Here is a 13,711-nt window from a genome sequence, read left to right as displayed (position 1 = left end):
GCAGTGTCCCCATTGTTGAGAGCAGTCATTCTGTGGTATTTTAGAAGAGTCTTGGACCTTGCTTCAGCAGTACTCACTTTTATCTGTCTTGTGCTGTCTTTAAGTTAAAAATTGATGTTTTATGCTATCTCCCAGAACACAAGTCACCCATCCCCAGGGACACCTGTGACCCATTTTTTGTTTTGTTTTGTTTTTACTTATAAGCACATCAGGGAGAGAACAGGTAGATGTCTTTGGAAGTTAATTTTATTATATGCAGATAGTATACAAAATACATTCATAATGACTAGAAGTGTAGGACCAAATCATGTCTTACTTATATCTGCAGCATATATTCTTGGTTTATATAAAAGTAACTTTAAAATTCCAGTTTCCTTAAATAGTTATGCACAAAACACACACACACACACACACACACACACATACAGAGAGTTGCTAACACTGTCATTCAAAGACACACTCCTCCTTTAATCAATCTAAATGGGGCTGGCAAATACGTGTTTCAAGTTTGACAGTCTTATGGACTGGGAAACAAGGCATCGCTAGAAGACCCAAACAACGTTTTTCATGATTTGGACAAATTTAGGGTCTGAGCATCCTTTCTTGGGTTAACAGAGACTGTCTGTGGTTCCAGGCCCACGTCCCCTACGTGGTCACACATGCATTACCTCAAGAATGCTTGTTCTTCAGCTGGTAGTGCCAACTATTTGTCATACACGGCAAATGTTTCTAGCAATACTATCATTAACTAGTGTTTTGATTTTCAGTGCTGTATTAATGAACCAGTCTCTCCCAAGCACTTTGCAACTAGATATACTCATTTCAAGCTTCCGTTTTTCTTTCTATATTACAACTCCACATGGAACCATTTTTTAACTGATGGAATTGTGTCAGCTACAAACCTAAGTCTTCGAAGAAGCATGAATTAACATAGTTATAATAATTTTTTTAGTATTAGTTTCTTGGTAAAATGGTATTACTAAGGTCTCTTAATGATTAAGAATTAAATTAATGAAGGCAGCAAATTCTACAGCTAGCTAAGGTTTTTCTTTGTTATTCCTGATTGCTGGGCTGTATATGATTTTCTCTGTGCTTAACCTCCTCTGGTTCCCTGATGGATACATACTGTCAGCTCTCACGAGTGCTTTGTGTGAATGTGAAGTAGAGAAGACCAAAGCTGCCTCCCCTCCTGCGGCCCGGGCCTGATTTCTGGTGGGTGCAGGTCTGGGTGTGGGGGCCTGCCTTGTCCCCGGCTGGCCTGTGACTCCTCCAGCACAGCCGCCACTGGGGCCCCACTGTCTCACTAGGGAAGGTACTGACCCGGTCGGGCTCTGGCTCGTCCATCTCTTCATGCAAAGATTTTAACAAGAACGTGCCCCAGTGGGAAGGAAGCATTCTCCTGTTACTTACAATTAAGGCTAGAATTAAGTGGCATAAATTGAAGCGCACTCTTCTCTATCAGAAGCAGCAATTCCCTGTTTCCTGCCCAGCTTGTGACCGGCTTCAGAAGGTGCACACACCCGGAATATGTAGAATGTAATTGGCATAAATATCATCAAAGAGCCAGTTGGAGATCCAGGGCCCTTTGGATCTTTAGACCCTGAAGAGTAGGTGCCCTTTTCCACCCTGTCTCCCTATTCCCATCATCTTCTGACCCATGGCAAGGTCCAAAGAAGATAAAGAAACAAAAACAAAAAACAAAAGGCTTTTCTCCCCTTGATGACTTGGAAACTGATAGCCTGAGTCCCAATTCTAGAAACACTTTGCATAAATTATGTATCACCTTTCTTTCCTCAAGGAGCATAAAGTGCTTAATAAACATTGGTTAATGCTCTTCAACATCTTTCCAGGAGATTAGCGTGATAGTGGATTCCCATTAGATAAAAGGGAAACATGTTGACTTCCTATGCTTTGAGTCTCAACTGTTTTGGTGAGTTGGTTTGGATGATGTAGAGATGGGTTTTTTGTTCTGCCTTATTGTACTTTTATTTCATCCATCCTTGCTTGGGTGCAGAGAAACCCCTCCACAAGACTGCATTTCCACTCTCCTCAGCTTCCTTTTATAAGTAACTGTACAAAACAGGGTGATACAAAAAATTGAGTTATCTTGACTATACGTTAATACTCTAAATAGAATCCGACATTCATGGTCTTTAAAATAATCCTACAGACCAAACTCTTTCCAGTTAGCTTACTCTGAGCCATATGCTAAGTGTAAGGCCATCGTGGTATGGAGCCAACCTAGCTCTGGCTAAATTTTCAGTGTATTTGTTAGAGGAGCCGGCATTATGGGCTTAGAGTTGAGCGCCAAGCTCAGTGTTAGACATAAAAAACTTGCCCCATAGGGAACCAGTCCCATAGGTCAAGTTTTAAAACTTGGCTTTGTAGTTCCAAAAACTGTATTTATCCTTTCTTCCCTACCAGAATTCAGAAAATGTCCCCTCATTCCTCTGCCCTGTCTGCCTCCTTGCTGGGTTCCCCGCCGTGGGATGGGTTAGGTTGGGATTTCGGAAGCCACTGAAGTGGCATTGATAGCCTCCTCCCGCTGCCTTCCCATATGGTACATCTCAAATTCTTCCTTGTTCTGCCCCGTCCTGTTTTCTCTGCAGCTCCCTCCTTCCGTCCTTCCCCCTCTCAGGCTTCCGTGTCTTACACCTGCTAACAAACCCCAGAGGCAGAGCTCAGACCAGTTGGTGATCCGTGGCGCTAAAGGGCTCGTCCTTCTGGTCCCAGGGCTACAGGGGCTGGCCCAGCAGAGCCCGCGCTTCGTCACATGCCCAGCTTATCTCCTGGTCCTTCAAAGCCCCACGTGCCTGAGGCATTGGGGGTTGTAGCAGGAAAGTCATTGGGCTTAGAAAGGATTTTGGTAACACATCGAGGATACAGGGATTTGGCCATAAAGTTCTTCACTTGTGACTATTTCTCTATTTATCTGGGGTTACATTCTTGTTAGTCAAAGAAAAATAAAAGCACTATTAAAAGTCATATAAAGCTGGCTCCTGTGAAAAGTAAAGGTGTAAACTTATGTATGCATAATACTGGCAAAAGCTAGTTTTCTAGGGGTATAAATACACATGTTTCTAGAGATAAGGCTTTGTGTCAAACTTTAGACAGGTGGGGTGGAGTATAAGACCACCGAGTTGTAGTCTGGGGGAGGAGAGCAGCATGAAATCCTCTTTTCCAGCTCTGAGTTGTCATACGTAAATCGGTGATGGCCTTTGCTGATGTGCCCACAGCTAGAATGGCAGAAACTTGGCCTGGTGATGTCAGCAAGCCCCGACTCCTTACTTTTACTGATCACTCGCAAGCTGAAAAAACCAACAACAACAACAACAAAAAAGTCAAATGTGCATAACTGATTTCTTGGGGAAAAAAACAAACACTGATGTCCACTGTTCCTTAGTGAGTCATTTGTTCATACTTGTCGTAGAGCTAATGGTTATGGAACCCCATCTCATTCTCCAGTCGGGCTTTCTTTGTTCTAAAGCTGTATGCCACCTCCCTGTGATCAGCTGGGTGTCACTGGACAGAAAGTGGCTGGGTGTGGAGTGTGTGATGGGAATTATGTGGATCTGTAATTCCAGGTGGAACAGGCAGCCCTCTCTGGCCCATGGGTCAGTTGGCTTCTGTGGCAGGCCAGAAAGTGGCTCTCCCAGAAGATACCCCCGACAAAGCCCTGGAACCTGTGGCTCTCTCTCCCCTTCCCTGGCAAATGAGAGAGTATTACCGTGCATGGCAGAAGGTGGGATTGGGTCAGGCCTTTGAGAGGAAGAGCTGGTCCTGGGCTGTCCAGGTGGACCCTGAGTATTTCCGTGCAAGGCATGGAGGGAGTTTTGAGACAGACAGACAGGAGAGGAGGAGCCATGTGTCACAGAGGCAGGGATTGGAGGATGCGGCATAAGCCAAGGAACACCTGGAAGAGGCAAGACTCTTTGGAGGGCACATGGCCCTGCTGACACCTTGATTTTGGACTCCTAGGTCTCCAGGAACTGAAAGAATGGATTTCTGCTGGTTTAAGCCACCTGATTTGTGTAATTTGTCACAGCAGCCTCAGGAGTTGACGACAGCTTCATATGCAAAAGATGGTACAGTCTGTCCCTATCATGCTGTGTTTGGGAAGAGAAAACAATGTCTTGGGACTGTCTGTCACCAGTGAGGCTCAGGGCAGAGCAACTTGCTTCTGGGTTCTATATGTTACCTCCAGCCTAAGACACATACCTGGGGAAGGAGTGCTCTTCTGTCCTTTCATATATATTTTTTTAATGCAGTGGGGGTGCGAGTGAGAGAGCGCAGAAAGCCACCGCCCGAGTTGGACTGGTTCTGGACCAGCACATCAAGGGTTAGATCCATGTTTTATATTTTTAGTCTCAGAGGAAAGGATGCAATGTACAGTTTCCCTTTCTTCATAAAGATCTAGGTAAAGTGACTTGCCATCTCCTGAAGTATTCCAAAACAGGAAATAAAAGGCGGCGTCATCCAACTTTCTTCCCATCTCCACTCATTCTCATCTGTGACTCAACCCGGGGACCACCACTGTGCTCATGTGACAGGGAAGGGAATGGGCAGATGTCCGCCTGGCAATGTCCCCGCCCTTCCAGTTTACTGGTGCTGGAGGAATTGCACTTGCTATATCATTTAGAGGCATTTGTTGTCATTTTGATTTTGATGGGGAGGGTTTTTTTTTTTTAATGACATCTTTATGAAGATATGATTCACATACTGCACAACACATCTTTTTAAAGTGTACAACTGAATGTTTGTAGTATATTCACAGGGTTGTGCAACCATCGTTGCCATCACTTTTAGAACATTTTCATCACCTCCCCAAACCCATACCCATTAGCAGTCCCTCCCCTTTCTCTCCAAGCTCCCCCCAGCCCTAGGCAAACATCCACCATCTACTCTGTCTCTGCAGATTTGCCTCTTCTGGGCATTTCATATAAATGGGATCACATAGTTGATGGCCTCTTGTGACTGGTTTCTTTCACTTAGCATGTCTTCAAAGTTCATCCACATTGTAGCAGGTGTCAGAATTCCATTCCATCTGATGGCTGAATAATATTCCTTTGTATGGCTAGACCACATTTTGTTTATCCGTCCTTCACTTGATGGACATTTGGATTGTTTCTATGCTTTGGCTCTTATGAATAATGCTGCTATGAACATTAGTGTACAAGTTTTTGTGCAGACACGTGCTTTCATTTCTCTTTGGTGTATACCTAGGAGTGGAATTGCTGGGTTGCAGGGAAACTATGTTTAACCTTTTGAGGAACTGTTAGACTGTTTTCCCAAGTGACTGTATCATTTTACATTCTCTCCAGTATGCGGGCTCCAGGTTTTCCACATCCTCGCCAACACTTATTATTATCTGAGTTTTTGATTATAGCCATTCTAGTGGGTGTGAACTGGTATCTCACTGTGGTTTTGATTTGCATTTCCCTGGTAGCTAACAATGTTGAGCAGCTTTTCATGTGCTCTTTGGCTAACAGCTGTTTTTTTTAAAATAAAGTCAATTGGAGCATGGCCATGCCTACTTGCTATGTACTGTTGACAGCTGCTTTCAACACACTACAACAGACACCCTAGGGCCCACAAGCCTAGAATATTTACTATCTGGGGTACTTTAAGAAAAAGTCAGCTGCCCCTGATTTAGATGAAAGAGGAGCAGGTTCTGCTTTGGGGTGAGATGGCCACAGGCCTTTAGACCAGGAAAGGAAGGCACATCTGATGGACCCAGCCTTTCCCTGCCCAGGTGGAAGAAGCTGAAGTGACGCCCGGGGCCAGCAGGGTACTCAGCACAAGCCTAAGCACTTCTGAGCCTAGCTGCCCACGGCCGGTCACAGTGGGGAGGCGGGTCTGACCCATCGAGCCAGGGATGCGTGGAGAAGGGTCCCAAGCTCCGATATCAGGAAGGGTGGGCTCTCAGGCCTGGGAAACAGCACCGCTACCCTTGTACAAGCCCTGCCTTGTCCAAGGATAACAGTGGGAGAGTCTTCCCTCCCCACCCCCATAAGAAGGCCCTCACATGATTTTTACCGCCGGTAAACTTTTCACAGATGTGCAAATCAGGCGGTTTTCATCTGAGGTGCTGTGCTTCATGTGTGTGGACTGTCATTTTGTGCTGTGCTGTCATTTTGTGCATATTCTCTGTAAACCCCAAGCCCTCATTCCCAGACTTTGGTGTTCATATGTCCGATTTTCGCCCTCTTCCTTGCCCTTCTGGAAAATAAAGAGTGCTTTCCTGAGATGCCTGAACACTATAGTTCTGCTGGGAAACAGGGGGCCTGGATCCCTGAAACACACCCAATGAAACCATCTTTCCCAGCAGCTTCCCCCACCCCGCCCCACCTACCCCACCCCACCGCACTGATGGACCACAGAAAAGCCCCCAGCTTCCTTACTCAATCTTGAGGGAGGCCTTGGGTTTGCTCTCGGCCCAGGTGAAGCGCTTCAGCACTGGGGAGGCCAGCAGGCTGCTGTCCACCCGGTAGTCCTGCAAGAAGGAGAACGGTTACCACTGCCCAGCCCAGAGGGGTCCGACCAAGTCACTTCAGGCTCCGTCCTCACCCCCACACTCCCTGCCTATGGGGACAAAGCATATTCTCCATGTTGCCAATCCCAGTCTTTGTCATTGGCAGGAAGTGCCTATTCCCAGCAACTCTGTGACCCTTCTTTCTAAAAGTGAAGAAAATAAATTTAAACAGAACAGAAAATTGCGGCTACAGGTAATAATTTTCCATAGTAACGCTTTAGCTATTAAAATTAATTTGGGGCAGACGACAATTGGCTAGGGGTATGCTTCATTAACTGGCAGCCTTGATGTGCAAAAAAGCCCTAATTTAATTGTTTTTTCCTGAAGATTCTATGGAATTTTCAGGCCCTCCTTGGTCTCAGTTTCCAGCAATTACATTCCCTCACTGGCTCATCTTTAACATTAAGTTGAATGCAGAGTTCTCATTACTCTGTCAATCCCACACGTTCCAGAGGGCCGATGCCCCATTTTGCTCCTGCGCCTTTTGAGTCTCTTACTGGGCAGTGCTCATGTTCATAGCTGTCAGTAAAGCAGCCTAAGCAAGCAAAGAAGCTGTCAGCGCCCCCCACCCCACACCCCCGGTGTTAGGTGGGGAGGGTGAAGGCTGAGAGAAACCTCCCTCGGTTGGTTCTCTGTTTTTCCACAGCCTTGAAACAAATGTGCCAAGCGGCACAACAAAATCTCCAAAGCCTCTACTGTTGTAATTTTGCTGCTTAGTTGTAATGCCAATACAATTTTAAATCCTATTTTCCTCTTCATGTGAAGTCTTTGAAAAGGCTTTTGTGTTTTGTAAGGTGACCCTGCTGTGGCTCGAGGCCACAGGGTGCAGTGGTGACCTTCCCGCGGCGATGGGCTTTGCCAGCCCTTTCCAGCGTCACCAGCGCTCCCTGAGCTCTCGTGCATGCACAGACCACCCTGGGATCTTGCCAAAGGCAGACCCGGTTCACTGGGTCTGGGGAGGGCCCTGAGACTCTGCGTGTCTAACCAGCCCCGGGTGATGGCAGCAGGGCTGGTCCGCAGAGCACACCTGAGCACAAGTCGACAGAACCAGAGGTTCACTCCTGCCAGCCAACTCCCACCACCCTCATCATCTGTCAAGCCCAGGCCCCAGTGTGGCCGGGTAGGAACACGGCTGGCTGTTCAGCCTCCAGTACCTCAGGGGGACAGAGCATAAGGTCTAGGTAGACATTTATTCCAGAATCTCAACGCTGCCCTCTCACTTCATAGGGCTCAGCCGGCCACACACGAGAGTTATTCCAAATCACTCTGAGGCATCTCTGATAGCCGAGAAACTGAGAAACAGATTACGAGGTTCCCTAAGGGACTAAATTACCACCAGGCAATGACATGGGCCTTTGAGTAAATTCCAGATCATCTTCACACCATGGAATTCTACTTTCAAATTGGCTCTGCGTGGCTAGGTCTAGTTGTCAGTCTGCTGGCACTGCCTTTTCAGCCGCCACTGATGACGGGCCCTCACGGACCTGGAGCCAGTGGACAGCTGGAGTTTGTGTTTGGATGGAGTCTGGCAAAGGGTTCTGCCCAGGCGCAGTGAGTAGGTTAACTGCTATACTTACATCCAGCAGGGAGATGGCATGTGATGGAATTTCTTCAAAGGTTTTGATCCTTTCCAGGCTCATGAATTTGAAAGCATTTACGTATCTAATGAAGAAGCAGAAAGAATAAGCAAGACAGGAAGACGCAGCCAGCTTTGATCAGTCAGGAGACCATGGGGTGGCACAGCCCAGATAAGATAAACCAAAATGCCGGCAGGAATCACCAACCCCTCCCGGGGCTGACCTCCCTTGTGGTGCTCCTCTGGGAACCCTGATGGCAGTGCCACTTCCTCCTATGGTTGTCAAGTCCCGTTCTGTCATTTTGAGCAAAACCTCAGAGGGACCCTAGGGAGACCCCGTGGTGGTCACGCCTCTCGCCCCCTGTGGAATCAGAACGTGTCAGGCCTCTCCCTGTTACAAGGGAGAGAAACAGTGCCCTGAGGTGCTACATGACTTTATTTATGATTTAGAGCTGCTTCCTTGCTGAAAGGATGGGAGGTGACAAAGGAAATGGCCTGTCAAAGTCACATAGCTGATTTAATGGCAGTGTGATTACGGATGGGGAGAGCTGGTTGTCATTGGGTGGTTCCTTTCCTCAGTGACCTTCTAGGAAGGGCCATTAGATCCACCCACTCTGGTTGCTCACGAGGCACGTTCACCCACTGACTGAGTTTCTCAGTCTGGTACTCGGCCACCCCTCTGCAAGGCCCAATTTCTTGGGCAAGCTCCCTCCTGCGCTCAACACCAAGAGACCTTCTGGATGGGCCCAAATAACTTTGATGCCCCCAACACCCTATGTCCGACCCAACCTAATTTGTTTAATCCAAATGAGTTTTCTCATCTTCAGGGAATGGGAGACTCATCTGCTTCAGCCTCTTGGGCTGGTCATGAGGTATGGGCAGGGATACTGATCTGCAATCCGTTTCCACAAATCCAGGCTGGCCATGGATTTCTTCTAAGCCTGGCAGAGGGGGCTATCGGTACTTTCCGACGACTGCAGCTCTTCCCGGTGCCCTCCCTGGCCGGAGCCCTCGAGCTGTGCCCTGCTGCAGGCAGCGATGCGAGAGGGCCCGTGGGGCGGACCGGAAGTCCCGAAAGGAGTCCCGATCGCAGGGACAGGGAGGGCAGAGCCCAACGCCTAGGTCAGAAGCTCCGTTCGGCCACTTTCTAGTCATCCCACGCGGAGACTCACTGTCCCCATGTGTCTAGCAGGAATGAAAATATCGGCTTCCCAGGGTTGTTTGAGCACGGAAGGAGTTAATGGAAGCAGAGAGCCCAGCGCATGCCAGCACTGCGGCTGTGTCAACACCATGACCGATCATGTCCCCGAAAGGCAGCTCCTGCCCTGGAGGGGCACTCGGTAAACATTCGCTCCTCCGCCCCTTCTGCAGCGAGTGGAGGTGGGAAGTTTCTTAGGTAAGGAAAAAGGCCGGGTTGTTTTATCTACGGTCTCATCAAAAAGTCAACGTCATAGAAAAAACAAAGATGAAGGGATTGTTGTAGAATAAAATAGATTAAAGAAAGATGACAACCAAATGCTATGTGCCAATACTGACTGGATTCTGCTTTTTAAAAAGAAGCCTTAGAAGACATTTAGGGGGAATTATGAAAATTTGAATATTGGACAATATGAAGGAATTATCACTAATTTCTTCAGTGTGATAATTTTAGTGTGGCTACACAGAAGAATGCCCATTTCAGAAAACGCACACCAGAGTATTTCTGGGTAAAGTGTCATAATGTCTGAAACCCTCTTTCAAATGATCCCGTAAAAAGAAAATACACACATGCAAACACACATATAGAGCAAACAGGCAAAAACAGCAAAATGTTAGCAACAGCTGAAGTTAGGAGGGGGGCATCCAGGTAATCATTATATAATACTTTCCATTTTTTGGTGTTGGCAAACAATAACACAAAGCTGGGAAAGGAAAGCTCACCTGACATCATTAGAGCTTCCTGAATTAAACTTTGGAGCTGAAATATCTTCCCTGAAGAAGTCTGCAGAGAAGGCGGGACGGGAGTAGGTAAACCCAGTGTTTCCTGTCAGTATGGCGTTCAGTGGGATATAGTCTTTACCATCCTAGAAAGACACAAGGAGAGCTCTAATTCACACGTCTGCTTCAACCCGTATCTGGGAAGCGTTATGTCGAGTTATTATTATGTTAACTTCAACTATGTCGTTGGTGCATTCTTGATTGCATTTGGGAAGTATTAAAAGATATAAACTAATTTTGCATACACACACACATTTTACTGCTAATCTCAGCTATTCTATTAATGGGAAAACAAAACAAAAACAAGAAACAAATGAACAAAACGCCCCCTTTCCTTACATTCAAAGGCGCCTGGCCTTCTAATATTCTAATCAAATTTCACGTCACCTTTTGTACATTTGCTTGAAGCAGATCGCCTAGTTTTTCCACAAGTTCTGAAAATCTCGGCCTTTCTTTTGGGTCTTTGTGCCAGCAGTCCAGCATGATCTGATAGCTGTTGTGGTGAAAGCACAACGGAAGTAACTGGAGATTAGTGATAATTATACAGATTGCCCTACATATTAGCAAAGTGCAACGGTGTCGTCAGACAAACAAAGATGGTTTATTTGGCACAGATGACACTTGCCCTCATTTCTAGCTTTGGGTATGCAGCATCAACATGTAAAAGGCTGCGGGGCCTGGGCCTGCTGGTACGAGGCTGACTGAGGGACCAACCCTCCAGAATCTACCTCCACTCGAGTTCTGCAGAGAGGAAGGTGTGAGCTCTATTGAAAACCAAGTGGAGCAATTTGGAAAGGAAACACCACTGACCACTTCCAGAGAGCCGGTCTGCAGTGGTGCCCACCTCCCTTCTTACATTCAAAATTAGGACAATGTCCTTAAAGTTTAAAAAAAAAAATGTTAATATTGCCATACATTTCAATGGGTGGAGAGTTTTGCAGTTCTTATTAAATTCTCAGGTTGTAGCAGAGCTGGCCTGGGCGTCTTGGAAGCATGTGGCACCCCAGGTCTTCACAGTTCCACTGTCGAGCCCAGTGGTGGGTGTTGGAGAGAAGGGTCTGTACATGACCCGTTTGGTTCCTCAAAGTGAAGGCCACATGGAGGTTGAGTCCCTCCTTGGGCTGTGTGCCAAGTTCCTGCAAGCAGCTGATGTTTTCTTCCCCATCATTTCAAAGCTGTCATTACAAATGCGCCTCCTACCACTCAAGGCAAAAAGTCCAGGCCGGAGATGAGAAGATTTGTTCTAATCTGTTTAGAGGCTGCGTCTTCTCCTGAGGTTTAAATGGGCTCTTCTCACATTTTAGATGTAAAGGTTTTGGTTCCCTCTCTTGATCATACCTGCAGGGAGTGTAGGTCTGCACCTGCTGTGCTCTCTGCATAACGCGTGCCACAGGCTCTGTCCACATGCTGGATTAAGAACACGTTCTCTTTAGGCCCTGTGATCTGCTCCAGGGATGTCCACTGTCCTAGACTCTTCTCTCAGGTCACCTGGACTAGAGAGGCCATGAGCGGATCAGAACCAGCCTGGAAGCCCCGTGAGGCAGGGAGATGAGCCCCGCAGCCCTGCACCAGCCCAGGGCCTGGCACGGAAGCACCTAGCAGCCATCTGCTGAAGGGAGGCAGCTGGTCTCTGGGAAGGGAGGGCTCCGCGCCTTCCACAAATCCCACAACCACATGGCAGGTGTCCCGGGTGGTGCTAGGCCGTGGGTGCTGCAGGCCCCCTACCTTGGCCTCCACCTGTGGGTCAAGACTCTGCTCGGAAGTCGACACTGGGTTTCCTCCCTCCCTTGTGCCGGTTTGAATGTGTTATGTCCCCCAAAATGCCATTTTCTTTGATATAATCTTGTGTGGGCAGACGTATCAGTGTTGATTAGATTGTAATTCTTTGAGTGTTTCCGTGGATATGTGCCCCACCCAACTGTGGGTGATAACTCTGATTGGATAATTTCCATGGAGGTGTTACCCCACCCATTCAGGGTGGGTCTAAATTAAATCACTGGAGCCATATAAATGAGCTGACAAACAGAAGGACCTCAGTGCAGCTGAGAGTGACATTTTGAAGAGGAGCTACAGCCAAGAGGGACACTTGGAAGAATGCACAGGAGCTGAGAGAGGAGCTGCAGTTTACAGAGACATTTTGGAGACGGCTTTTAAAAGCAGACTCTTGCTCCAGAGAAGCTAAGAGAGGACAAATGCCCCAAGAGCAAATGAGAGCGACATTTTAGAGAGAAGCTGAAGCCTAGAGAGGAATATCCTGGGAGAAAGCAATTTTGAAACCAGAACTTTGGAGCAGACGCCAGCCACGTGCCTTCCCAGCTAACAGAGGTTTTCCAGACACCATTGGCCATCCTCCAGTGAAGGTACCCAATTGCTGATGTGTTACCTTGGACACTTTATGGCCTTAAGACTGTAACTGTGCAGCCAAATAAACCCCCTTTATAAAAGCCAATCCATTTCTGGTGTTTTGCATTCCAGCAGCATTAGCAAACTAGAACACTCCCCTATTCCTCGGGTTTGCCTGGTTTACCTGAGGCCATGGGGTACCGTGTGGGGCAGCTGGTTCCCTTGGAAGTGGGATGTGTGGACAATGTCAACTGAGCTGGAGCTCGGTTTACAGAAACTGAGGGCTGGAGTGAGGAAGGGAACTAACTCACCAGCTCTGGATGCTTTCTGGGAGACACAGGAGGGTGGGCCACAACTGTCCAGGGTCCCTAAGTACCCTGACCAGCAGCACCTCCGAGTGAGGGCCCAGCCCACCTGCTCCGGAAGCCTCCAGCGCGCGGCAGGGTGAGCCGTCTGGGCCTTCCAGCGGCCAGAGGTCTGCACGAGCCTACTAGGTCCTCCCCTTAGGGTAAATGTATACATTTTACTAATTTATTGAGATATCTGCAAAAATGTATACCCCTGAGGCAGGAGGTCACCAGACAAACATGAGGCCTTTGCCTCCAGGGGCAACGGCTATGGGGGGAGCAGCTGATCTGATCCGCTCCCTCACATCTTCCAGCAATAGAGAGAGTCTTGGAGACTGTTGGAAGAAAAACACTGAACAGAGAGAGAGAATCTAGAAAAAGTAGCCAAAGCTAGGAAGGCCTGGCCCACCGAGCCACGAGTGAGAGAAGGGGCCCTGTGAGCAGGAAGCCCCCTGCCCAGCCAAGGCCTGGGGTCCCCCAAGCATCATCTCACCCCTGAGCAAGCAGCTGTGGGGGTGCTGTTCCCCGGACTGGGGCTCTCCCTGGCTTCTCTTTGCCGAAAGGACAAGAGGGACCTACAACTCCTCGGTGTTTTTAATTTTTGATTCTTGGTTTCTGATCTTTAGTTTCCACTCCTCTTGCCTAAACTTCATTGCGACTCATCTCAGCAAACACCAGAGGAAGAGAAAAAAAAATGTATCAAAACATTCCTTGCTTATTCCGTTACTGAAAAACATCTGATTAAACAGGCCCCGGGCGAGGAAATGACGACTCGATGTTGCACGGTTTTACATCACTAAGCAAACAGGTTTATAAAGTAAAGAGACACCAGTTGCCTCCAACCCCAGGGCCCTCCTGAAACCAGCCGAGGGTGCGGGCCTGTGGGAAGGGCTTTTTTCCAAAGCTCTCACCCAAGCTCCCGAGTGCTCGGCACTT

The 13,711-nt window shown here is 47.8% G+C and overlaps 1 protein-coding gene across 3 annotated transcripts in view; it reads right to left on the bottom strand.

Annotated features, from left to right (window-relative positions):
- Window positions 1–228: 228 nt before the first annotated feature.
- The window catches only part of FLT1 (fms related receptor tyrosine kinase 1), a 179,673-nt gene continuing 166,190 nt past the window's right edge, over window positions 229–13,711 (bottom strand). For all 3 annotated transcript variants that reach the window (XM_037799877.1, XM_037799879.1, XM_037799878.1), the window contains 5 exons: window positions 10,473–10,578; window positions 10,029–10,171; window positions 8,110–8,194; window positions 6,402–6,493; window positions 229–3,308 (listed from right to left, as the gene is read on the bottom strand). In XM_037799877.1, coding sequence (XP_037655805.1) covers window positions 3,107–3,308; window positions 6,402–6,493; window positions 8,110–8,194; window positions 10,029–10,171; window positions 10,473–10,578 — 628 coding nt within the window. In that variant the 3' untranslated portion in view covers window positions 229–3,106. The remainder of the gene's footprint in view (window positions 3,309–6,401; window positions 6,494–8,109; window positions 8,195–10,028; window positions 10,172–10,472; window positions 10,579–13,711) is intronic.

Source organism: Choloepus didactylus, chromosome 12 (assembly GCF_015220235.1).
Source record: "Choloepus didactylus isolate mChoDid1 chromosome 12, mChoDid1.pri, whole genome shotgun sequence".
Taxonomy (NCBI): Eukaryota; Metazoa; Chordata; class Mammalia; order Pilosa; family Megalonychidae; genus Choloepus; species Choloepus didactylus.
The sequence above is the reverse complement of the archived record's forward strand: the minus strand, read 5'-3'. Positions and strand labels throughout refer to the sequence as shown.